We start from the raw sequence: 25,371 nt of genomic DNA, 5'->3' as shown, positions 1-25,371 counted from the left end.
TATTTATTTATTTATTTATTTATTTATTGGTCTTTTTGAGACAGGGTTTCATGTAGTTTAGGCTGGCCTTGAGCTCACTGTGTAGCTCAGGCTGGTCTCGAACTCTAAACAATTAACCTGCCTCAACCTCCCAAGTGCTGTTGATTCATTATTATTATTATTTTGGTATCTGGATCAAACTCATGACCGTGTACTTGCAAGGCAGGCACTTACGCCTGCTGAGCTAAATCCCCGGCCCTTGATTCATTATTCTTTAGTCAAGGTCCCATTTGATTTGTTTGGCATCATAGACCTCAGAACATCATTCATGGGACTAGCAGTATAGCCTAGTGGTAGTGTGTGTGCTTTGCATATGCGAGTCAGTTTCCAGCACCAGAAAAAAAGAGGAAGAAGGCGAGAACTCATTCATAACCTTTTTACATTAATAATCCTGTTTTTTGAATGTGTATTACAATTTGATTTTTTTGAGTGTCTTGTTTTTATTTAAAAAGACACAAAGTTAGATATGATTAAGAAAAAGTAGCTGGGGATATAGCTTAATGGCATAAATGCCTTGCCTGGAAAGCACAAGATCATGAGTTCAGTTCCCAGTACCAAAAAAAACCCAAAAGATTTAGCTGGACATGGCTTATGCCTGTAATCCCAGCACTCCAGAGGCTGAGGCAGGAGAATCATTGCAAATTCAGGACCAGTCTGGGCTACAAAGTGAGCTCTGCACCAGCTTGAACCACATAGTGAGAGCCTGTCTTCAAAAAGACAAAAGAAAAAAAGGAAAGGTATAATTGATGACCTATTATATATTACTGTAGTAAAAAGTTCATTTGAAGATCATATTCTGGAAGATTTGTGTGGAATGCTGTCACTTCCATGGATTTATTCCCATTCTGATGATGACTCTTTAAAGTTGACCACATTTGCCAATAACCTGCTAACACTAAGCCAGAAGACTTTAGATAGCTACTGTAAGTAGTCACAAAATTGTGTTTATGTATTTGCTTTGGCTTTGTTTTAACTTATCTCTGTGTAGTTTCTAACATTTATATTTTTTCGATAATTCAAAGAGGCGGTGTACTTCTAACACTATAATCTGGAAATGAGTTGGATATGTAAGAAGTAACAAATGAAAGCCTGCCCCCATCTATCCCATTTCCTTTCTGTGAAAAGTTTGAAATATATCCTTATGTCTCTTTATATTTTAGATGCTTATGAAATATTTGCAAAATACAAAAAGAAAATATAGGTTAATAATTCACCAACCGCTCTTACACAAACTTCCTACTGTAAGAATAATAATGCTGGGTGTGGTGGCGCATGCCTGTAATCACAGCACTCAGGAGGCTGAGGTAGGAGGATTGTTGCAAGTTTTAGACCAACCTGAGCTACAGAGTAAGCTCAAGGCCAGCCTAAATTGCATAGTGAGGCCTTGTCTCAAAAAGACTAAAAAAAAGAAATAACAGTGTTAGAGCCAAGGATTTAGCTCAGTGGAGCAAGCACCTGCCTGGCAAGCATGAGGTTGCGAGTTGGATCCCCAGCACCAAAAAAAAAAAAGTGTTAGAGAAATAATAGAAGTCCATTGATCATCACCTCTCAGTTTGATTTCCCTCATTCTTTCCCCAGAGATAACTGTCACTCTGAATTTGTCATTTATTATTCTGATAACCACTTTATTAATTTTAACATATATATTTATCCTTAATAGTACATATATTTGTCTTTCTTACAACTTGTGTTTTATCAGTCGACATTATCTTTATGGAACTTATCTGTAGTGATGCTTATAATTCTAATATTTCATTTAAACTTTTGAATAGTAGTCAACTGTATGGATAAACACCCATCATGTCTCCTGTTGATGGACAGTCAAATTGTGTCCAGGCATTCAGAATCACAAGTAAAATTTGAATTGTTAAAAATAGACATTCTTGGAGCTAAGGATTTAGCTCAGCGGCATAAGCGCCTGCCTTGCAAGCAGGCAGTCGTGAGTTGGATCCCTGGTACCGATAAAAACGAAAAAGACAAAAAAAATAGACATTCTTATGCTACAACCAGACCTATTGATTCAGAGTCTGCATTTTCACAATATCAGGCAATTTATGTACATACTGAAGTTGGAGAAGCACTGTTTTAAGTTAACAGCCTAGGTGTGGGGTCACTGGGTTTTAGGATTTATATATCCTCCACTCTGTTCTGCTGTATAATTCTATAAAGGTGTGCCTACTTGCACTTCTGTTAAGCAGAATATGAGCATTGCTGTTTTACATTTTCACTCGTAGTACTTGACAGTATAGGTCTTTAAAATTTATCTAGAATAAAGATGAAAATTTCATGGAGATAACTATTTTAAGATTGTTTTGCTATCTGATGAATGTGAGTTTTCAATTTGTGTTTCCACTTAAAAATATTATACTTAGACCATTTTCAGTGCACCTGCTGTATTTTCTGAAAAGGAACTTTAAATTTAGATAGATACTATATATACTTCAAATGTTACTTAATTTCACAACATCCATACATACGGTATGTATAAAATATATATATATATATATGTATGCATTTGTTTGTAAAAGTTAGCACTATTACGAATCTGACAATAGACTTAATTTCTTCAGCACCACAGGCACAGTCACGATGTGTGTTTCTTCTAACTCTGTTTCCAAGAAGAATATTCCTTAAATGGAGAACAGCAGTGTACAACTGGGCCCTGGAGAGCTCCCATGAAGTAATACGGGCTAGTTGTGTTAACGGATTTTTTATCTTATTGCAGCAGGAAAATTCTTGTAACACAGTTCCCAAGATCCTTATGTATGTATAAGATTTTAATTTGAATATATCACTTAACTGGAAAGATAATTCTCTGGCTGTATATGTAAAATTATGTTTATTGCTAAATGTACAGAGCAAATAATGATTTTAGTTTTGGAATTAAAATTTTTTTTTGTTTGCCTTCTGAGCTTTGTCATTATAGTACCTTTGTTTCTGATGAAGCAAGTCTAAGACAAAAATTTAATGGAAAATTAGTACTTTTTCTTTATTTCTCCTCAGAGATAAAGTCAAAGATGATTCTGACATCGTCAAGAAAGAGTTTGCTTCTATTCTTGGTCAACTTGTCTGTATTCTTGATGGCCAGTTTTATCTGACAAGTTCTTCAGTGGAACCTTTCTCTGAACATGGACATGTAGACCTCTTCTGTAAGACCGTAAAAGCCACTTCTCAACACTCATGTGCATCTTCTCAACTGAAAGCTTCTATTTGTAAGCAGTTTCTTTTCCTACTGGAAAAAAAGATATCTAGTCCAGTAAAACTTGGTGAGTGACTGATTTACTTAATACTTCAAAAACTGATTTAAGAGCCGTTTATCAAATCAGTGATAGAATTATTCTGAAGCCTTAAACAATTATAGCAAGTTAAATGATTGATAGATTGAATGCCCAGTAATGATTACTTATAAATGGAATGACTGTCATTAGTCTGCATCACAAAATCATAAGAAAAGTGATTTTTGGATTTTCAACATGTTCTTGTGAAACACAAAACAAAGATACATATTCTTGTGATTTGGTAGCCTAATGGGGCATTTTCATGGTTGGTTTATCATCATCAGGCTCAGTATTCTATATCTCCTTTACGAATACCAGATACCTTCTTAATGTATCTGTCACCTCTTTGGACCTTCAGAATTTTAAATAGTTAGACTACCTTGTCCTACTGAGGACTGTAGATTGGGTCTCTGTACCATTACTTTGCAATGTTAATGGAATATGAGTTTGTTGGAAGGATGATATTTACAGAAATACTTGGGAAATGTGTTGCTTATTTTTCTCTCATTACTGAGTCAAATTACCCAATCCCTAAAATTTAGGAAGGAAAAGTTATTTAGCTCACAGTTTGTGGAGGTTTCAGTCTGTAACCTGCTAGCTCCAAGGCAGAGTGGCACATGACAGAGGGCAACAGTTCATGGTGGCCAGAAGACTGCAGAAGCAACAACAGCAAAAAGGAGAACCTCAGAGCTCTTTCTGTCTATTACATGTGGGCTACCCACCCTAGGGTGAGATAAACATTACCATTTCAAAAGTTACAAGGATTGGGACCAAAGCAAGTCCAAAATCCAACAGGGCAAACATTAAGTTCTGTAGTTCTATATGCTGCATCCAACACAATCTATGGCAAATTATAAGCTCCAAAGGGCTTGACTGATTCCTCCCCTGTGGCACTGCTGGTGATACTCCCACAGCTTTTCTCTTGGGGCTGCTCTTGGCCCTTCTTGCAGTTTTCCTCAGATGATCCACATTCCTAGTTTCTTCAAACATCTGGGGTCTCCGCTGCATCTTTGGCTTCACACTCACAGGTTCATTCAATGCCCTCTGAGGGGCACATTGCCTGGCCTCTCAAACCTGAAATCAGGGCAGTTTTTTTAACCTTACAACTCTTGCATTTTGCATGCACCTAAAACTAGCACCACATGGATGATGCCACGATCTATTGCCAGAGCAGAGCTAGAGCAGTAGACAAGGTTTCCTCTCTTTGTTGCAGGGTTAAGTGCTTGGATCACTGAGCACTATGAACCTGATTCTGAAAAACAAATTCTCTATGCCATTGCCTTTCTGGAATCTGCCTCAGTGACCTTCACTGCTATTCTAGAACAGTGTGGCCACTACCATCCCGGAACATGGCACACTGCAGCTTTCTCCTCAAAGCAGAGTTGTTTGCTTTTGCAATTTGGAGGCTACAAAGGGTGGAGACTTGCTGCTTCCTCTAATACTCACAGGCTATCTTTTCTATTGTCCCTATCCTTTGCAGCAGTTGACACTATACAGCTTTACTGGAGCCTTTTTTCTGATCAAATTCACAATGTTTTAAATCATCCTGCTAGCTCTCTGTTCTTGATTCTCAACATCTTCCTAAAAACCCCAAATAGCAGCCATACCACAAACTCAATAATTAGCTGCCTTGAAATTTCTTCCACCAGATTTATTAGTCCACCACCCTTAATCTCAGTCTCAGGCAAAGTCTCTGGACATCAGCAAAATGCAGACAAACTTTCTGCCAAGCTGTAACACATTGTCTGGATTCCAGCAGTCAGTGCAGTACTTCTTTCCAGCTGAGACCTCCCAAACCTGACTTCACCAGTTTTCTGGTCTTCTGAGCTCTGACCAGAAACTCTCATACAGAACACCCTGACATTCCAGCTCTGTTCTTTCAGATGACATCTCTAAACCTCTCCAAACTCTTCCCACAAGCTCTTAAATGACATGGTCAGGTATTGTCAAAGCAACAACCCCACTTTTCTCTGGTACCGAAGTCTATGTTGGTATAGTTGCTGAGACAATATATCTCAGGCCCAAAATTAAGGAAGGAAAGGTTTATTTAGCTCACAGTTTTTGGAAGTTTCAGTTCATTATATGCTGGGTTCAAGCAGGGCAGCTCATAGCAGAGGAGCAACAGTTCATGGTGACAGAAGACAGCAAAAGTAACAAAAAACAGACAGGGGAGGAGTACAGAGAAGACCATAACAGGAGATCTGTTTGTTTCAGTAGAAAGTTGCAAATTATTCTTAAAAGTAGGGGTTTTGTTTGTGTTTGTTTGTTTTATCAAACTCATGACCTCATGCTTGCCAGGCAAATTCTTACATTTTCAAAGATTGTAAGTGGTTTCTAGGGCCCTGTAAATCCTGTAATATTAACAGTAAGGCTAAGATTCCTTGAATTCAAGGGTTTTTTTTTTGTTTTTTTTTTTTTAGTACCAGGGTTTGAACTCATGACCTCATGCTTGCTAGGTGGGTGCTTATACCACTGAGCTAAATCCCTGGCCCTAGTTCAAGCGTTTTTTAATTAGTGAAATGTGTATTTGAATCTATCTTGGTACATATAATGATCTACAAAATCTAAAAATGACTTATTACTTTATAACTTAAAAATTCTAGAATTTATTTTAGATTTAAATCATTTATGACATTATTAAATATAAAGTAGATTTAAATATTAAATGTTGCCATATGAGGGAGAGAAAGTTGTTCGTGGCACATTACTTATTGACAAGTTTTTACCTTACAGTTTATATGATTCATAAGTTAAATTTGACAATACAAACTCTTCCTCTTTAGCTTTCATCGACAATCTGCATCATCTTTGTAAGCATCTTGATTTCAGAGAAGATGAAACAGATGTAAAAGCAGTTCTTGGAACTTTATTAAATTTAATGGAAGATCCAGACAAGGATGTTAGAGTGGCTTTTAGTGGAAATATCAAATATATATTGGAATGCTTGGATTCTGAAGATGGATTTATAAAAGAGGTTAATAATTTTTATTTTTAACATGTTGATTTTCATAAATTAAGCTCCAAAAAGTTTTAATCTGTTAATTGTATTATTTTAGCTTTTTGTCTTAAGAATGAAGGAAGCATATACAAATGCCCAAATATCAAGAAATAATGAGTTGAAGGATACCTTGATTCTTACAACAGGTGATATTGGAAGGTATAGTTGGCAGTTTTTATATTCTTCTTTTAGTCATTGTCTTTTTTTATTTGCCTATTATTAGAAATAGTGGCAAAAAAGAAAAAACAATAGTGACAGCTGGGGAATGTAGTAGCTCCCAAGTAGTGATATGAAATATCTGATAAAATAGGAAAAAAATAAGTAGGTTGGTATGTATTTTATTTGTGGTTTTCCATTGGTTTTTGAGATATTGACTATGCTTATATATGTGTGTTGGTTTGTTTTTTAACTTTAGGGCAGCAAAAGGGGATTTGGTACCTTTCGCTCTCTTGCACCTGTTGCATTGTTTGTTATCCAAATCAGCGTCTGTCTCTGGAGCAGCATACACAGAAATTAGAGCACTGGCTGCAGCTAAAAGTGTTAAATTACAAAATTTTTTCAGTCAGTATAAAAAACCGATTTGTCAGGTGAGTGTCAGTATTCATCTTTATTACAGCAGCTCAGGAGGCTAAGGTGAAAGATTTGCTTGAGCACAGAACTTTGAGACCAGCCTGGGGAGCATAGTGAGACCCCATCTCAAAGAAAAAGTACATGCACTATTTTTTTTTTCGTTTGTTTGTTTGTTTGCCTTTTTAAAAATATATTTCATTGAAGACAACTGAAATCTTACATTTTATATTTTAGCATTTGGGGTGGAATTTATATATTGTAAGTAAAAGGGGAAAATCATCTTAATGATTAATTGAATTACTACACTGTTGTTAGCCTTTAGAGAGATACCATTTTTTAGTGCTTTTAATGTTAATAAGCTTTTGCACCTTGACTTACGGATTCAGCACTTTGTTTTCAGAAAGGTGTATTCAATTAATGGCTAAAAGATTAAAGTTTGGTGAATACTGGTTTTATCCTATATTTGTGGTATGATCCTTAGCGTGAAATTTGATATTGTCCTTTTATGTTTACTTAAAAATCATTAAAACTTTTTCCTTGTATGAAAACTAACAAAATCGTTTCTGTTGTAGTTTTTGGTAGAATCCCTCCATTCCAGTCAGATGACAGCACTTCCAAGTATTACTTACCAGAGTGCTGAGATGCGAAAACAAGACATAGCTCACCAGAGAGAAATGACTTTAAATACTTTGTCTGAAATTGCCAACGTTTTTGATTTTCCTGACCTCAATCGTTTCCTTACTGTAAGTTGTAGTATGTACTTGTCTTAATTGAGGTTTTTAATATTTTATTCATTTCATTTAAATTTTTGGTTATTTTTAAGAAAACCTGACATTAAGGAGCACGTGGACCCCAGTTTCCAAACATACATTTAAAAAAATTAAAAAAAAATTTTTTTTGGTCTTTTTGAGACAGTGTTTCACTATGCAGTTCAAGGTGGCCTTGAACTCACAGCAGACCTTTTGCCTCAGCTTCCTGAGTGCTGAGGTTACAGATGTGGACTAGTACTCCAGTATACATTTTTAAATTTTGGTATGAGATTATTTATATTATAAAACTTAAGTTCATGTTGATTTTGAGTTATCATTTTGTATGGAAATTAATTCAGTAAACTGAGCTTTTGTGCCATTAGTTCTATGATTGGGTCCATTAGTAATTCAGACTAATATGATTACTTAAGGAGGTAGAGGAATGAAGTACGTAATTAGTAGTATATGGGATCTGATGTGAATCCAAACTCCTCAGTTTGTAGTATGGAATGACTAGGAAGTCTTTGAAATTTGTTGAAGCTGAGCTTTAAAAGATGATGGAGAGGTTGTTTTCTTTACCTTGTCCTCAAAACAAAGATTATGTGTTAAAGATCACAAAAATATTTATACCTTTTGTTAACTCACTTTTACTCAGGGAAACAAAAGGAACAGATATTGCAGTGTTATCCAAGTAGCAAGACAAAAACAAAAAGAAAAGAAACTAAATGTCTAACTTTAGGTCATAGAGTGTTACCTAACCATTTTAATGAAATAATTAGGACTTTGTAAAAAATATCTTGTAATATTTCAGTGGCCTTACAGTGTTCATATTAAATTGGAAAGCATAACACGAGTAAGATGTGTTTCTGAAGCCATTCGAGTCTTATTATTTTATCTCCAGTGCTTACAGCAGTGATCAACTTATAGTAAGTGTTCATTAGGTGCATGGAGAATGAATAAATTAAAGACCAACCACTTCATCTTTGGATTTTGTATGTCTTTTATGAACAAGATCTTGAAGGAAATAGACAAAAATGATAATAGAGTTGTTGCAATGTTAGGATGTTAGATGTATTAGAAGGTTTTAATATTGCAGCATTAATTACTTTAAATTTGCAATTATGATTGCTCTTGCTTACTCTGTAAATACAAGTTAAAGAATCTGTCAAATTTATGACTTCCACTTATGTATATATTTAATACATATTCATGAGAAATTATTTTCTTTTTCTTTTGTCTTTGAGGCTGGGTTTCACTATGCAGTTCAGGCTAGGATTGATTGCACTTTGTAATCCAGGCTGGCCCTGATCAAATTCACAGTGATCCTTTTGCCTCAGCCTCCTGAGTGCTAGGATTACGGGACTGTACCACCATGCCTGGTGAATTATTTTCTTTACTTTTACATTTGCTTTTTTATTCTGTCATTTCACCTTGATCATGTAAGCTCTGTGCCATCAAGTGGCTTGCCTGTTTTGTTTATTGTATAACTGTAGTGTCTGGATTATAGTAGATCCTCAGGAAATATCAATCAAGTGAGTAAATAATAAATCTGAATTCAAATGTAAGTGATATATGTGTGGCATTTAAGAGTATTTTTATGCGTATGTGATTCATACTTGTAGTGCCAGCACTCAGGAGGCTGAGGCAGGAGGAGCACTGTCAGCCTGGGGTGCAAAGTGAGTTCAAGGCCAGCCTGAACTACATAGTGAAACCCTATCTCAAAAAGACCAAAAAAATTAAAACCATATATGTATTATATAATATAGTATATATATTATATATATATTTTGGGCATAACTTATGTGAATATGTTATCATACAGAGAAATTCATTTTTCAGTAGTTACTGTGTTCTTTTTCAGAGGACATTACAAGTTCTATTGCCTGATCTTGCTGCCAAAGCAAGTCCTGCAGCTTCTGCTCTCATTCGAACTTTAGGAAAACAATTAAATGTCAGTCGTAGAGAGATCTTGATAAATAACTTCAAATACATTTTTTCTCATTTGGTTTGTTCCTGTTCCAAAGATGAATTAGAACGTGCCCTTCATTATCTAAAGGTAATTGAATATTTGCATATTTCGTTTGTTTAAATTAGCATTATGGGGCCAAGGATATAGCTCAGCAGCAGAGCACCTGCCTGGCAAGTGTGAGGTCATGAGTTCAATTCCCTGTATAAGTAAATAAATAAACAAACAAATAAGCACTGTGGAAAAGCTATTGTTACATTCTAAAAGAAAGAAATGTATAACCTATCCTAGAATATAAGTTAAAAAAAAAAAAGAATATAAGTTTAAATGTTGTTATGTTAATTAATCTTGTCCTGGGAACATATTAAGCAGAATTCTTGCTAGGTTTTCTTTGATCATTTCACCTTAATGAGATAAGACAGTCATCTTTTTATGGATGAGGTTCTTACCTAATTTCATTTTAGCATTTTTGATTGACTGAGCTGTAAACTTACTGATGCTACACAATTAAATTGTGATTAAATCTACAGAAAGAGATAGCCACCTTCAACTATATTATATCTGTGTTTAGTATTTAGTGTTCTGCTTACAATTTGGCCTTGCTGCTTTTTAAATGTAGGATGTCTTATGACCAAAATGAAGACTATGAAACTATGGGGGAACATATAAACCTTTCAGAAAAATGCATATAACTTTATATTTTTATGTTAATTTGGTTTATTTTTCATAATATACCAATAGCAGATCTCCACATGAGAGTTACTGCAGATTGATTGTATTTGTTCCACATGAAAGTTACTGCAGATTGATTATATTCGTTCATCTTGAAAAAGTAAATCTGTGTTGTGAAAGTAGAATGGTAGTAAGTGTTTATAAGGTATATATAATGTATGTCAGAAACTTTTATATCTACCTAATCCTATGAATTATTTCACTTAATTCTCACCTTCTCAGTGAGATAAAGTTGAGTATCCTGTATCTGAAAGACTTTGGACCAGATTACAGATTTTGGAATATTAATATATACATAATGAGATATTTTGAGGGTGGGACCTAAGACTAAACATAGAATTCATTTATGTTTTATATATACCTTAAATATGTAGCCTGAAAATAATTTTGTATAATAGTATGTTTGCATTTTGACTGCAACCATCTCATGAGATCAGATGTGGAATTTTCTACTTGTGGCTTTAGGTCAGGTAAGCTCTCAAAAAGTTTTGCAATTTTAGGTTAGGGATACTTAGCCTGTATTACTATTTGTTTTGTAGATGAGCAAACTGAAGAACGGTTAGAATAGGTGACTTCTCCAAGTACCAACGTAACTATTAAGTGAAAGAAGTAGAATTTAAGCAGTCTGACGAGGAAAACTTCCTTTAGCCAATAACCTGTTTCCTTTCAGAGTTTGTGTGTCTATAAATATGGAGTCGATGATAGGATTAAAACTTTAGACAAAACTAGGGCTTTCCTTTTAAACTTTATTTCAAAATAAAGTCTGATCACTTCTGTTACATATAACCTATGGTGAACCCAGTAGGAGAGAACAAATTAGAATCCTTTTCCAATGTCTTTTCTTAATATTGTTAGTAAATTCTGTAACCTGGTCTAAAGCTCTTGATTTACTAATGGCATGTTAAAATCAACATGTTAATTTTCACATTGCTAATAGGAATAAAAAAGAAACTTTTAAAAATGTCTTTGGGTTAGAATGAAACAGAAATTGAACTGGGAAGCCTATTGAGACAGGATTTCCAAGGATTGCATAATGAATTACTACTGCGTATTGGAGAACATTATCAACAAGTTTTCAATGGTTTGTCAATACTTGCCTCATTTGCATCTAGTGATGATCCATATCAGGGTCCAAGAGAGATCACATCACCTGAACTGATGGTAAGAACTATATTATATCTGGATTTTTTGTTTTTCTCCTTGTTTGTAACCTGATTATTAAATTGAAGAAACTTACTTTCTTTCATTTTCCATTTCTTTAAGTCTTTAGTTGGGATTTTTATTTTGAAAAAAGTTTAAGTTGCAAGGGCACAGTAAAACATTAGGAACATACATTAGCTTTGAAAAATGTGGATTTTTCAGGTGATTTTGAGAACTACTTTTCACTGAGTAAAAAATGGCATTTTTCTTTAGTTTTTAATTGTATATTGTTTGTAGTGCATCACACACATCCCCAGTACCCTTCTTTGACAGAGCAAACTAGTAAGTTCTAAACATAGTTTGACCCATTTTTGTACTAAAGGGAAATTAGATGATATATTATCCTTTTTAAACATTTTTTACCTTCAATGCATATCTGAAATCATATTACTATTTTCTTTTTTCATTTAAAAAATTAATATTGTCATACTTTTTTTCCATTTAATTCTCCTTGTTTCTTAAGAAAACTCAAGGGATTACCAATAAAATATCTTCTAAGAGCTTTCTTTTTATTTTATTTTATTTGTCTTTTTTGTTTTTATCGGTACCAGGGATCGAACTCACGACTGCCTGCTTGCAAGGCAGGCACTTATGCCGCTGAGCTAAATCCCCAGCCTTCTAAGAGCTTTCTATTTTTGCTTTCTTATTTCCCATCGAATGAACCCATTATTAGAATTTGAGTTTGTTCTCACTGTTGTGAAATTCTTCTTTGTTGGGGCTCTGCTATTAAATTTAATTTTCTTTGTCTTCTCCTTATTCAACTTCTCAGTAGCATTCAACACAGTTGATCATCCTTTACTATGTGGCATCAGTCTACTGCATTGGCTTGATTGTCTTTTTGGTTAAATGTAGACTCATATTTAGGTCTTGTTTGGCTTTATCCTTTCTCTACTTTCTCTTTTAAATGTTAGAGTGACTCAGTGACTGGCTCTTTTTTCCTATCAGCAGTCTTTCTTTAAATGGCCCTTTGGCCTTTAATATGATATACATAAGTCTGCCAAACAATGTGTACATATTTCAGCAGTTTAATGTACTAATAAATGTCTAGAAGCTAAAGACCACCACTCTGAGTACCTATTTTAATTGTAGAGGCCAAAGGTAACTTGTATTAATCTCATGGTGTCTCAATAAATGCAGTATTAAATTGTTTATAAAAGCTTTTTTGGGCCAGAGATACAGCTCAGTGGCACCAGCGCCTGCGTAGCAAGTGCAACAACCTGAGTTCAATTCCCAGTACAAAAGAGAAAAAAAAAAAATCGAAAAGCTTCTTTTTCCCTGATCTTTTTTTTTTTTTTTTTTTTTTTTTTGGTGGACTCTGTATGTTTGGACGATTTCATACTTGAAATTTCAGTCTAGATCTCCTTTAAGCTTGGAACTTTTGACTTTATATAGGTTAGCTCTTGGAAGGAAAGGGATGGCATGCACACAAATAAATGAAAATAATGTGGGGGCTATTTCCATTGTCATGGGCAAGGCTAAGGCAGATAGCAAGTAATGTGAAGGAACCCAACAGCTGCAAACAGCAGATACGTTTATGTAGTCCTGGAAAGGAAAAGAAATCATATTACTAGCATCTGGTTGAGAGCTACAACCGTGAGATGGGCCCTCGCCTTACTGTAGAAGGATGCAGCGCCTGCTAGAATACTTCAAAACAAAGGAGCAGGAAATATACTTACCACATTCTCTCTTCCTACTTTCTTTTCTTCCTTTGGTGGTGTATCCTGTTGACAGAATTAGATGGGATGCCAGGGGCTGCAGATGGGATGCAGTTTAGCCAGCCCCACAGGCACACAGAGCAGGGCAAAAGAGTGCAGGGAAGGTTCTGAGCATATGAAGAGAGGATGGCAAATGAGATCATCCAAGTTCCTTTTGATCGTATCTACTCAACTGCATTGTATGCATCTTAACAGATTGAACCATGACATATCCATTAGGGATCTTTGTTGCCCTCTGTGCTCGGTAGAGTACATGTTTACTGTACATGAGGCTCTGGGTTTAGTCTATAGCAAGCAACAGAGAAAGAGAAAATCTTTATTTTCCCTCCATGTTTCTGTCCTCCTGTTGTCCCTTTCTCTGGAAATTATAAATTGTACCATTATTTATCTACTTGATTCATTCAAAACCTGGGAAGTATTTATGAGCATTTTATGTTAGAAGCATAGGCTGGAGCTATAAAGTTAGTGAATCATGGCCTACTATGCCAAAATCAGACTCACTCTAAGCCAAAAGTTTATAAAATAAAATGTAATTTTGGCTTGAAAAACATGACTTTCTGTGCTTGTCAAAAGAAAAGTTTATCCCAACATTTAATCTGGAGAGACATGTCTATACTGAACTCCTCTGCTCTGTACACAATCTCCTATTTATCCTTTCTTGGCAGTGCCAATTGTCTATAGGAGTCTTGACATCGACCCATGCAACTTTCTTCTAGACTTAGAAAATATTTCAATTGCCATTTTATTCTTAGCTCCTTTGTTTGCCATTGTTCCTACTTGAATATAAGAATTTGAAAAATGGAATTACTATATGTAGTCACAGTTTATTTTTTATTTTTAAATTTATATATTGTAGATATGCATAATGATCACATTCATCATAGGAAATTTGTTACTCATATATGATATGTCTTCTTTTTTTCCCATTCCCCTCCTCTCTCTTCAACCCCTCATCTCTTCTTTATCACAGTATATAATAAAATAGTAACTTAAAATTAATTTAAGTAACTTAAAATTAATTCAACATTTTATATATAAGCGAGAGCATGTTACCTTATTTAATCTTTAATGCAACTGTATGCAATGTGTGCTTTCTGTGTTTCCATGTTCTCCCTTTGCAAACTCAAACTGTCAAAGATGGATCATCTTTTTGAGTCAAGTCTCACTAAATCACTAAATTGCCCAAGCCTAGTTTCAAACTTGTCATCCTCCTGTCTCAGACTTCCAGAATGCTGAAATGATTATAGGTGTGCACCACTATACTCAACTCTAGTTTTGGTAGTTTTTAATGTGTAATAATAATTATGAGGAGCTGGAGATGTAGCTCAGTAAGATGGCCCTGGGTTCAATCTTCCTGTCAAAATTGGGATTCCCCCCATGTTTGGCTGATTTAAAGCTCATTCCCTCTACGTTAGGCCCTTTCATCAAGAGAGAATTAACTATTCCCTGAGTTCAATCTCTGTTACTGAAAAAAAAGAAAAAGAACAGAAGACAAAAATTAACTCCTTTCACTTTGGGAGACATAAAGTGTGGTAGTCAGTGATAACTTACCTGCAGTTGTTAATCCCACTGGACTTGTACCACTTTGCCACTATTTACCTTAGAGGATATTCACACCTAAGTCAGACCATTGTTTTGACTTTTCCTTAACCTAGTACTTCCCATGTACCCTTAGCTCTAAATGCTGTAGAATAAGGACAATTGTCTTTCCTATTGTTTTTTTCCATCTTCACTCCAGTGTGGATTTTGGCCTGAAACATATCCCGCCCAGCTCAGTCCATGATTCAAAAGTTCATGATTTTCTCATTGTATTGTATTGTTTTTATCATATCTTACCATGAGGGTGTAAGTCAGTTTCATTAACTTCTTTGAATGCCAGATATGAAAATGCATGCTTGTGGAGAAAGTTAATTCACTACATATTTATTTCCAATTTTCTAGTTGAATAAAATGTAAATGTTACTAATTAAATAATGGAGTTGTCCTTTTCAGAAGTTTAGTGTGTATAACACTTATGTAATACCTTTTTGTGTTTGTTTCCCCTTATTTAGGCTGACTATTTGCAACCTAAATTATTGGGCATTTTGGCTTTTTTCAACATGCAGTTACTGAGCTCTAGTGTTGGAATTGAAGATAAGAAAATGGTAAGTTCAGTTCCAAAGTTCTAGAATAGAATTCATGTAGAACATTGCAGAAGACATGATTTGTGCTTCTATATACAGACATTCAAAGGAAAAAAATAAATATTTGATATTATATATTACTGGATAGTTTTATAAGCTTTTGAGAATTTTTTTACTATTGATTACTGTGGATTCATTCTATTTACTTCAAAAAATTTTACAGTGCTTTTAAATTCAAATGATTTTAATCTATGGGCATGGTAGCATGTATCTATAATTCCATCACTGGAGGCTGAGGCAGGAGGATCACTGTAAGTTTGAGGCCAGCCTGGGCTACATATGAGTTTATCAACAGCCTGAGCTACATAGTAAGACCAGATCTCAAAAAGAAAAAAAAATTCAATTCAATTTACGTTTGTCTTGAATAGCAGTTTGAGATAGGTATGAAGAAAATTAAACATTGTATATCTTGTCTTTAATAAATTTGAAAGTTGACTGTTCTGGAGGACCACTGGATCAAAATACCAAATCACTTTCAAAGGAAACAAAAGCAGAATTCAGCTTGTATTTTTCAAATTCCTGATTGCCACATAAATTGATACATTGAACTAGCCATCCAGAGTTTTAGTTCAGCGGTGCAAATACCTGCCAGGCAAGCATGAGGTTATGATTTTAATCTCTGTTATCAAAACAAATTTTTTTTGAGCTGGCCAATATTTACTAGACTCTTTATATTATTTGCAAATAAATGGTACCCTGATATTTGGGTACAAAATACTTGCTCTTAGAGCTCACCTATTTCTGAAAACTTGTTTATAAACTTTGTTTTAAAGTTCTGTTTACTTTATAGGCCTTAAATAGTTTGATGTCTTTGATGACGTTGATGGGCCCCAAACATGTCAGCGCTGTGAGGGTGAAAATGATGACAACATTGAGAACTGGACTTCGATTCAAGGATGAGTTTCCTGAATTGTGTTGCAGGTAAATGACTGCTTGAGTTCATTAGTTTTTTTACATTTCCCGATAGAACTAGCTTGAATTCTTATTTGTTTGAGGGAAATTAGGTTCAAAACATAAAAAATTAAGGTAGAAAGGCTATTTGTGTTGAAAAGGTATTGTATTTACTTCTTTGAAAATACTCCTAGCATACCAGAAATAGAAGTGTTAGTAGACCCCCTGTCCCTATTCCCTACACTTCATCAGCAGTCACCAGTGTTACTAAACTTATTTTATGTATTCAACTTCCAATTTTTTTAAGTGGAGTATTTTAAAGAAAATCTCCAAATCACATCATTATTCAAATATACCTAATGGATAAAGGTATTAAAAAATAGCCGTCAGAATTAGAATTTCTGATATCAGCTAAAATTCAGTGCATATTCACATTTCTTCTAGTTGTCTCAAAAGGTATTTTCCCCAAGGCACGTTGGTTTATTTGAATCTAAGACTAAATAAGGTCACCATATCACACAGGTGGTCTTTGGCTTCTTAAATATCGTTTATGACACTTTGCCTTTTAATTCCCTCCTTATACACCTGTATTGTTTCATTCCCTTAAAATTTTGGTGTTTATCAGTGGAGATTTCTCAAAAAACTAGGATTGGAGGTCCATTTCAACCCAGCTATTGCCCTTCTGGATATCTTCCCAAGAGAATTAAAAACATCAGTGATATATGTGCACCCATTATTATAGCAGCATAGTTTATAATAGCCAGATCTTCAAAATAACCTAAATGTCCATCTACTGAGGAATGGATAAAAATGATGTGGTATTTTATACCATGGACTACTACTCAGCCATAAAGAATAATAAACTATGCTTTTATAGATGAATGGAGGCACCTTGAGAACATACTTATTAGTGAAATAAATAAGACACACGTGTAAGCATCATATTTGATTCATTAGTGTGACAAGCTGAAAGAAAAAAATCTATATGTGTATGAATATGTATATAAAACAATAGTTAAAATAGTTATACTACTGATTTCTCTGAATTCACTGAAGATAAAGATTTGTACTAGTATTGTTAGGACAGTTGAAGGCAAATGTCTTGCGTTCTGGGTGAATGGGTTGGGGATGACAATGCACAATATATTTACCATTGTTGCCCTGATTGACATGCTTTGAAATTTTGATGTAGTTGTCATTGTTGTCCTCTTCTTTTTCTTCTTCTCTCTTTTTATCCTTGAGTAAAATGGATTAAAAAAACAGTTTGGGTCATTAGAATTCAGCTGATTACTGATTTAAGTTTTTCTTTTTTTTTTTTTTATTTAAGAGGAAAAAGAGAAAAACACAAAACAAAGCAGTGTAAGGTTACATATAATACAGAACTACAAAAAAAAAATAACAGTAAGAAATCACCTGTTAATAGATTACATATTATCATCTTGGAAATAGTTGCTCAAATCACAGTATCAAAGAATACAAAGTAGACATTCAAACAGAGAGACTGCAAACAGCTGTGTTCAATGATCCAAAAACATTAATATAGTCAGCTATTCAACAGATTTAAGTTTTTCTTTATCCTTTTTTTCCTTTCATTATTTCCATATAAATTAGAAAATTAGATACAGATCCTTGATTAGGTTTATGTTGTTTTGTTTTGTTTGTTTGTTTTTTTGATTTATGTTGTTTTTTAATGAAAAAAATAGCTCATGGTTGAGGCTTTTTACTTGTGTTGTCCCCCAACACGAGCCACATGCACTTTTGTTGTCCACTTTCAGTAATGCTAAGTCAGTATTTGGATCCCTCTAGTATAAAATTCCATTGATAGTTCATCTAAGGGTTTTAGCATTAATTAATGACATTCCCTATTTTTTACAAATGAGATGTTTCTTAGAACAAAACTCAATAAAAAATTCATTTATTCGGAAACAATTCAGATAGGGACAGCAATTAATATATGATAAGCCATGTTAGATACTTAAATATTTCCCTTTATCAATTTTCAAACTATAGGTTATGTGCCCTACCAACATCCAGAGAAAGTTTTGCTTTCTTTTTTATGTATTCTTTTAATCACATAAATTATTGTATTTTTAATCACATAAATTTTTAATCCGTGAAAATCACTATTTTTGTGGCCAAAATTTCTCACCTTTGGTAGTAGGATTCTCTTTCAGTTAGCATTATGGTTTTTGATATGACATTATTAATTCTGTAGATTCTCTGCTTTCTAGCATGATAAGATGACCTATATTCATGTTGTACATTTGTGCCCCTGGCCCAGAATCAGTAATTTTTTAAGGAGTCGTGGCTCTAGTTCCTTAGTGCACAGATTAATTCCCCACCTGACACTATTGGACCTACGCATTGCTATTAAATTGTCTTTGCTTATAAATCTTAAGTGAATAGAGCAACTAGTAACTTCATATATTTTATAGAGAAAATCATGAATTTTATATTTCCAATTCAAATAGGAGATTATATACTTTTTACTTAGCTTGTAATGGTTTTGTATTTTATTTTCTGTATCTTTTTCTTAGTGATTTACAATTATACATTGTTTTTTCTATGTACATACTTGATGCTTAAAGTGACAATTTCAAAGATACTGCTAGTAGTAAGACTACTGAATGCAATTTCATGTTCTGAAAATATATAGTCAGAAGAATGTCTTCTAAAATCATGGGAAGTAATTCTTTTCTGTGTGTCTGTGCCTCCAATTTGATCCTCAGTTTCCATTGTATCAGTTTCTTTAAAATGTGTTAGGGGTAAAGCCAGGTACACTGAGTATAATTGCAGCCTCCTGGAGGCTGAAGTGAGAAGTTCAGGGCCAGCTACAGGAATTCATTGATGTCTCAAAAAGAGAAGAAAAATACAGAAACAAAAAAACTAGGAGTTGCTCTTTCCCTCTATTTTGTTTAACTTAAAAATCACAAAACATTTGCATAATCTCAGATTCAAATCTGTGTAACAAATTATACTCAGAAATGTAGCTTCTATTCCTGACCCCTAGAGGTATCCTTTTTAATTGTTATATATCCTTGTTTTTTTTAAAAGGTCAGTTGCTCCTTGACTTTGTAGTTCATTCCTAATAAACTCATTGTAAGTTGAAAATAATCACACATTGAAAATCTTTTTAATGTACCTAACCTACCAGACATAATTTATAGTAGCCTAACTCAAATGAGCTCAGAAAACTTACAGCATTTTACAGTTGGGCAAAATTGTCTAGCATAAAGCCTATTTTATAATAAAGTACTGAATATCTCATATAATTTATTGAATACATGCAGTATATCTGTTGTTTACCCTCATGATTGCGTGATTGACTGAAAACTGATTTATGCTATTGCTGGCATCACACAAGAGAATTGTGCTATGTATTGTTACCTGAGAGAAAGATACAAATTCAAAATTTCAAGTCTGATTTATATGAATTGTGTAATTTATATGAATTGTGTATGATTTATATGAATTGTGAACTAGAGCCACGACTCCTTAAAAAATTACTGATTCTGGAACATTTGCTCCATTGTAAAGTGGAAACAGAATCTTTGAATAATCGTTAGTCAGAGAACACCTGCGCATGCACACATTCACACATCAGATTTTGGGAGGTTGGGTTTTAAAGAGGGTCTTTCAGTGTATTCCAGGCTGGCTGTGAACTCAGCTATGTAGCCCAGGCTGGCCTCGAATTGATGGCAGTCCTCTTTCTTCAGCCTCCCAACTGCTGGGATTATAGACATGTGCCATGAAGTCCAACATACATCAGATTTCTTTTTTTTGTCTTTTTCCTTTTTATTGGTACCAGGGATTGAACTCACGACTGCCTGCTTGCAAGGCAGGTGCTTATGCCGCTGAGCTAAATCCCCAGCCCCTACATCAGATTTCTTAAAAATTAACCTTGCTCCAGAGTGTTGGTTTTCATCTTGCTTTTTTGACTTAATATAATTTGGAGATTGCTTTGGTTGAATATATAGTACTTAATTTCATGGCAGTTTTTAAAAACTGCTATGTAATCTGACATATTTATCTGTGCTGCTGTATAATCTGCTGTATAGATATGTATATATACATATAAATTACACATATAATTGTTTATTCAACTTTAAAATAGTGGAACTTAATTTTATTGACTTTTTCACATAGAGCTTGGGACTGCTTTGTTCGCTGCCTGGATCATGCTTGTCTAGGATCCCTTCTCAGTCATGTAATAGTCGCTTTGTTACCACTCATACATATCCAGCCTATAGAAACTGCAGCTATCTTTCACTACCTCATCATTGAAAACAGGTATTGTAACTGAACTCATACTAAAAATAGTAACTTTTTACCATGTTTTATGTCGTAACCTTTTAGGATTACTATTAGTAATATGAAACTATTCACTTATTTTAATTTTAGAGTTCATCAATAAATGGAAATTAGCATGTAATTAAATTGTTGATACAGTTTCTGTTGTGTTGATTTAAAACTCATTTAAAATTATTTTTCTTTAAATCTGACAAGGTAAAACTAAATGTACCTTTGTTAGTACAATTAAAAGACAATCAAGTAACTTAAGAAAGATTAAGAAGGGGTTATTTATCTATTTTCTCTCTATTACCTACTTGGAAACCCTTATTACTTCATTGCATTAAGCTTTGAGCCAGTCTCCCTTACTTTAGCTTTTACTTCATTTTTCTTGATATTATTTCTAGAATGCCCTTTTAAAAGCATCTCTTTCTAGTGTGGTGGCACACACCTGTAATCCCAGTACTCAGGAGGCTGAGACAATAGAATCACTGCAATTCGAGGCCAGCCTGAGTTACATAGTGACTTCAAGGTCAGCTTGTGCTACTAAAAAAAAAAATTTCTTGATCTGCATCATCTCAGTATACAGTGATGTTTTATAGTTTTCTGTTTCTAACAGATAGATTTCATATCACTCAAGGCTTTCAGAAAGCTAGCTACATCTTATTTCTTTTGTTTTGTTACTGTTTTTTGAGACAAGGTCTTGTTATATAGTACAGGCTGGCCTTGAACTTACTGTGTAGCCTCTAATTCAGGCTGGCCTTGAACTTACTGTGTAGCCTCAGCTATCCATGAACTTAATGTGTGGCCTCTAATTCATGGTGATTCTCCTTCACCCTCCAGGGTGTTGGGATGAGACGTATGCACCATCATGCTTGGGCTCTTTTGACTCCAGCTGCTTTTTAGTCTTCACATGAAAATTTTTTCACAAACTGTTCTATGTCATAGTTTCTTCCTTAAAAGTTAGGATTTAAGTACATACTAATTATTTACCTACTCACCTTTATTCTATTGTAATTCTTTTTAATCATTTCCACTGATTTTCCAATCAAGGAAAAAGTACAGAAGAAACAATGTTTTTATTCATTCAAAATACTGTTATTTTACTGTTATTTTGTATTTTTGCATATGTTAGAACAGTGGAATCACCAGTTTAGATCATTTTTCAAATACTCTTAGATTACTGTGTAAGTATTCACATCTGTGCTGTTTGTTCTAGATGCTGTTTGTTCTATCATTTTTCTCATGTTTTCAAAGCGTATATAATAAGAAAAATTTCTCACACCGTATTAAATAGAAGAAATTAAACTCCCTGAATGGAGAACTATTTTTGCTTCATTTATTATTCTTACGTATGTAGCACAGAACTTAGTGCAATCTGGTGCATACTAGTTATTTAATATATATTTGTTGCGTGAGTTGATGAAGACTAAAATTAGAGGTACTGGACTTATATTTGGACCCAAATATTAGTATTGGAACAGTAGTATTCATGTTCTTGGCAAATAATTCTTTGTATTTCATCTAACCATTAGGGATGCTGTGCAAGATTTTCTTCATGAAATATATTTTTTACCTGATCATCCAGAATTAAAAAAGATAAAAGCAGTTCTCCTGGAATACAGAAAGGTATTTTTTAAATTATGATTTGGAAGATACAGATAAGAAATTGTTTGCAACTTCTAATACATTCAGTAAAGATCCTTTGAAATTAAATGTATGGATAATATGATCATATCATGGTAGCTATTTCCTTGTGATTAGATAATGATTCCATAAATCCATGCCTTTTGGTGGGAAGTTTTAGCATTTAGATCAAAGATGTATAGCATTTGATAGGCCAGAGAACAAATACTGTTCTTGAAATTTTACCACCTAGGTCAATAAATCTTTGCAGTTCCAAGAAAGAAGTTGTCCTAATTGTATGTTCTGCCAGAAGAAAGAAAACTGTGGGAGGATTCTAGTTTTGTTGTGCTGCACATTATGCTATAGTCAGGTCTAAATGATTTCTGAGCCTTAGAAGGGCAAGAATACATAGTTCCAACATTCTGAAGTGTAATGAGCTCTCTGAAATTATGAAAATATTAATGATAGTTTCATAGCATTTCCAGGCAGAAAGTAGAATACTTGACCTTGGGTATCACATTAAGTAGTGAAAGGAGAAGGTTGAATTATTTATGTTGTCCATAGTCTTGGTTCAGTGCTATAATATAGCCCTCTGTAAGTCAGGGAAAGCTTGTATTTTTAATCAAAAAGCATTTGTTTTAGAGAAATAATTTTCTATTTAGTTGCAATAAAATCTTTAGGTTTAAAGATTTTAGAATAAAATCTTTTTTCTGGAGAATTACTAACTATTGCATATACTTTGGAAAGGAAGAGATGGAAATTTCATTAATTTTTAAAGCCAATGTGCGTAGTCTGATTTATACAGGAAATTCAGGCCTTTGGAAATGGTCGTAAAGGTAATACTTAGGCGTATCTCTATGTGCTTTTTATAGGAAACATCTGAGAGTACTGGTCTTCAAACAACTCTTCAGCTATCCATGAAAGCAATTCAACATGAAAATGTAGATGTTCGTATTCATGCCCTTACCAGCCTTAAAGAAATTTTGTATAAAAATCAGGTAAGTTCAATTCCCCACAATAAATGTAATCATTGTACACTACAAACATGTACTATTAATAAAAAAAGGACACAGTTCTGAAGACTATGCACCATTCAATAATTTAATAAAGATATTCCTAATGTAAAAATAATCAGAATGTTAAGATGATATAATATAAAAACGATAGGATTGGGAGGCTGAAGCAGGAGAATTGTTGCAAATTTGAGACCAGCATGGGCTACAAAATGAGCTCAAGGCCAGCTTGAACTACTTAGCAAGACACTGCCTCAAAAAGACAAAATACATAAATGCTCTAGGAAAGAAAAGTTAGAGGTTTAAAGAAAAGATAATAGATCAACATTTTTATTTGACACTCAACAGATGCAATTTTTAGACTCAATGAAATATTTAATTTTTCTTTTTCCTAGTTTATCAAATCTAAGAGTCAGTAATTGGGCTGGGTATTTAGCTCAGTGGCAAAAGTGCCTGCCTGGCAAGCGCAAGGTCCTGAGTTCAATCCCCAGTCCCCCCACCAAAAAAAAGTCAGTAATTGATGAGATACCCATTAGCCTGAGTCCTAGAGATCTGCAATTTGTTGTTGTCAAAGGGTCATGATTTCATGGTTCAGAAAATGTTCCTAAGATTCATGTATTTGTGTATCAGTAGTTTATGAGTCTTCAGAAATAATTTTCTATAGATGTCTGTCATATTAAAGATCAAATTAACTGGTTTAATGAAGGCTTATTTAGCAACATAATATAGGTTATCCCTAACCTTGATGTTAGTAAAAACTAGTATTTAAAATACCAGATCACTGTAAGCATATAACTTCTAAAAAATTAACTGAATTAAACTTTTACATATCAGTAACCTGTATGGTAAGACATAGGGACCTAAAGACCCTCAAGACTTACTGGCATATAAAACTAGGGTATGTGTCTCTCCATGATAGAAGTAAGCATTTACTTAGGAAAAAAAGACATACATAATGGTAGTGAATACATGTGATTTCTGGGGCAATGAGCTTCTATAATCATAGTAGATAGCAGCTAACCTGGAGAAGATTTCCACTAGATGTGAGGAAACTTGAATTTCTTACAGCTTAAATGATATGCCTTCCTGACTGTGTATGTGTACTGTCAGTGTCGTGGCCTCAATTCTTGCCCTAAACTAAACTAAACTGTCCTGTGTAGATCTTGCCATAGATCTCTACATGAGTTTCATATAATTAAATTATTCAAGGACTTGTAGCTTTTTAATGTAATAAAGACTAATTAATAAAGGATCTCTTCTTGGCACAAAGATTTCTTTTGTTTTTTTGTCTTTTTCATTTTCATCGGTACTGGGGATCGAACTCACAACTGCCTGCTTGCGAGGCAGGCGCTTATGCCACTGAGCTAAATCTCCAGCCCCCAGCACAAAGATTTCTTATTTAGATTGTTTCCAAGCAGATGGCACAATTATATTCTAATGTAAAGTGACTATGTCTCAGTCATTGCCTGCTAAATTGAAATTATCAAATGGGAGAACTCAAGGTAATTTCTTGTATTCTTAGGAAAAAGCCAGAACTGCTTACTACCTATAACACAAAAGATAAATCACACCTGGTAATTTCCTGACAAGTATTCCTTCAATAAAACTCTACTACTAATGGATTACCCAATAGAACAAAAAGGAAAGTGCTCTCTTGCAGGAGTCACAGTACAAATTGAATAGTCTGACTATGTAAGGCATAGTTGCTGTAGACTGTTAAAGAGTATTTTTTAAAGTAAGAATAAATTTAGATTAGCATTGGTGTATAGTTGGATAGATTTATTATAGATTGGTAAGAAAAAAATAAAATTTTAGAGTCAAGGAGCGCTTAAAGATCCACAAGGAAAAAAGAATAAAATAAAAACCTAGAGACAAATGTCTTCCCAGCCATATTCCAGCAGCACCAGAGTGTAACATGTTGGGAATTTTAAAGAGCTACAGATAATGTTAACTCAGACCACAAATGAATTCAGTAAAATAGAATATAATATTAACATAGAAAGATCAGTACTCTTAAACAGTAGTCAGGTGAAAATTTTATTGGAAAATCTCATTTACAAGAGCATGAAAAGATAATGTAGCTGAGAAAAAGCTTAGCAGAAAATCTGTGAACTCTAAAAC

General features: G+C 34.0%; 1 protein-coding gene across 5 annotated transcripts in view; it reads left to right on the top strand.

Annotated features, from left to right (window-relative positions):
* Atr (ATR serine/threonine kinase) overlaps positions 1–25,371 on the top strand; it is a 98,366-nt gene that overhangs the window by 15,609 nt on the left and 57,386 nt on the right. For all 5 annotated transcript variants that reach the window (XM_063249116.1, XM_063249114.1, XM_063249115.1 and 2 more), the window contains 14 exons: positions 810–962; positions 2,610–2,802; positions 3,043–3,305; positions 6,101–6,291; positions 6,374–6,474; positions 6,731–6,902; positions 7,458–7,628; positions 9,496–9,690; positions 11,308–11,493; positions 15,299–15,391; positions 16,221–16,351; positions 20,468–20,611; positions 22,147–22,240; positions 23,110–23,235. In XM_063249116.1, the coding sequence (XP_063105186.1) occupies positions 810–962; positions 2,610–2,802; positions 3,043–3,305; positions 6,101–6,291; positions 6,374–6,474; positions 6,731–6,902; positions 7,458–7,628; positions 9,496–9,690; positions 11,308–11,493; positions 15,299–15,391; positions 16,221–16,351; positions 20,468–20,611; positions 22,147–22,240; positions 23,110–23,235 (2,213 nt within the window). The remainder of the gene's footprint in view (positions 1–809; positions 963–2,609; positions 2,803–3,042; positions 3,306–6,100; positions 6,292–6,373; positions 6,475–6,730; positions 6,903–7,457; positions 7,629–9,495; positions 9,691–11,307; positions 11,494–15,298; positions 15,392–16,220; positions 16,352–20,467; positions 20,612–22,146; positions 22,241–23,109; positions 23,236–25,371) is intronic.

This window comes from Cavia porcellus, unplaced genomic scaffold, assembly GCF_034190915.1.
Source record: "Cavia porcellus strain 051 isolate PalLab524CR breed Dunkin Hartley unplaced genomic scaffold, mCavPor4.1 scaffold_5, whole genome shotgun sequence".
NCBI lineage: Eukaryota > Metazoa > Chordata > Mammalia > Rodentia > Caviidae > Cavia > Cavia porcellus.
This window is presented reverse-complemented; position numbering and strand designations above follow the sequence as displayed.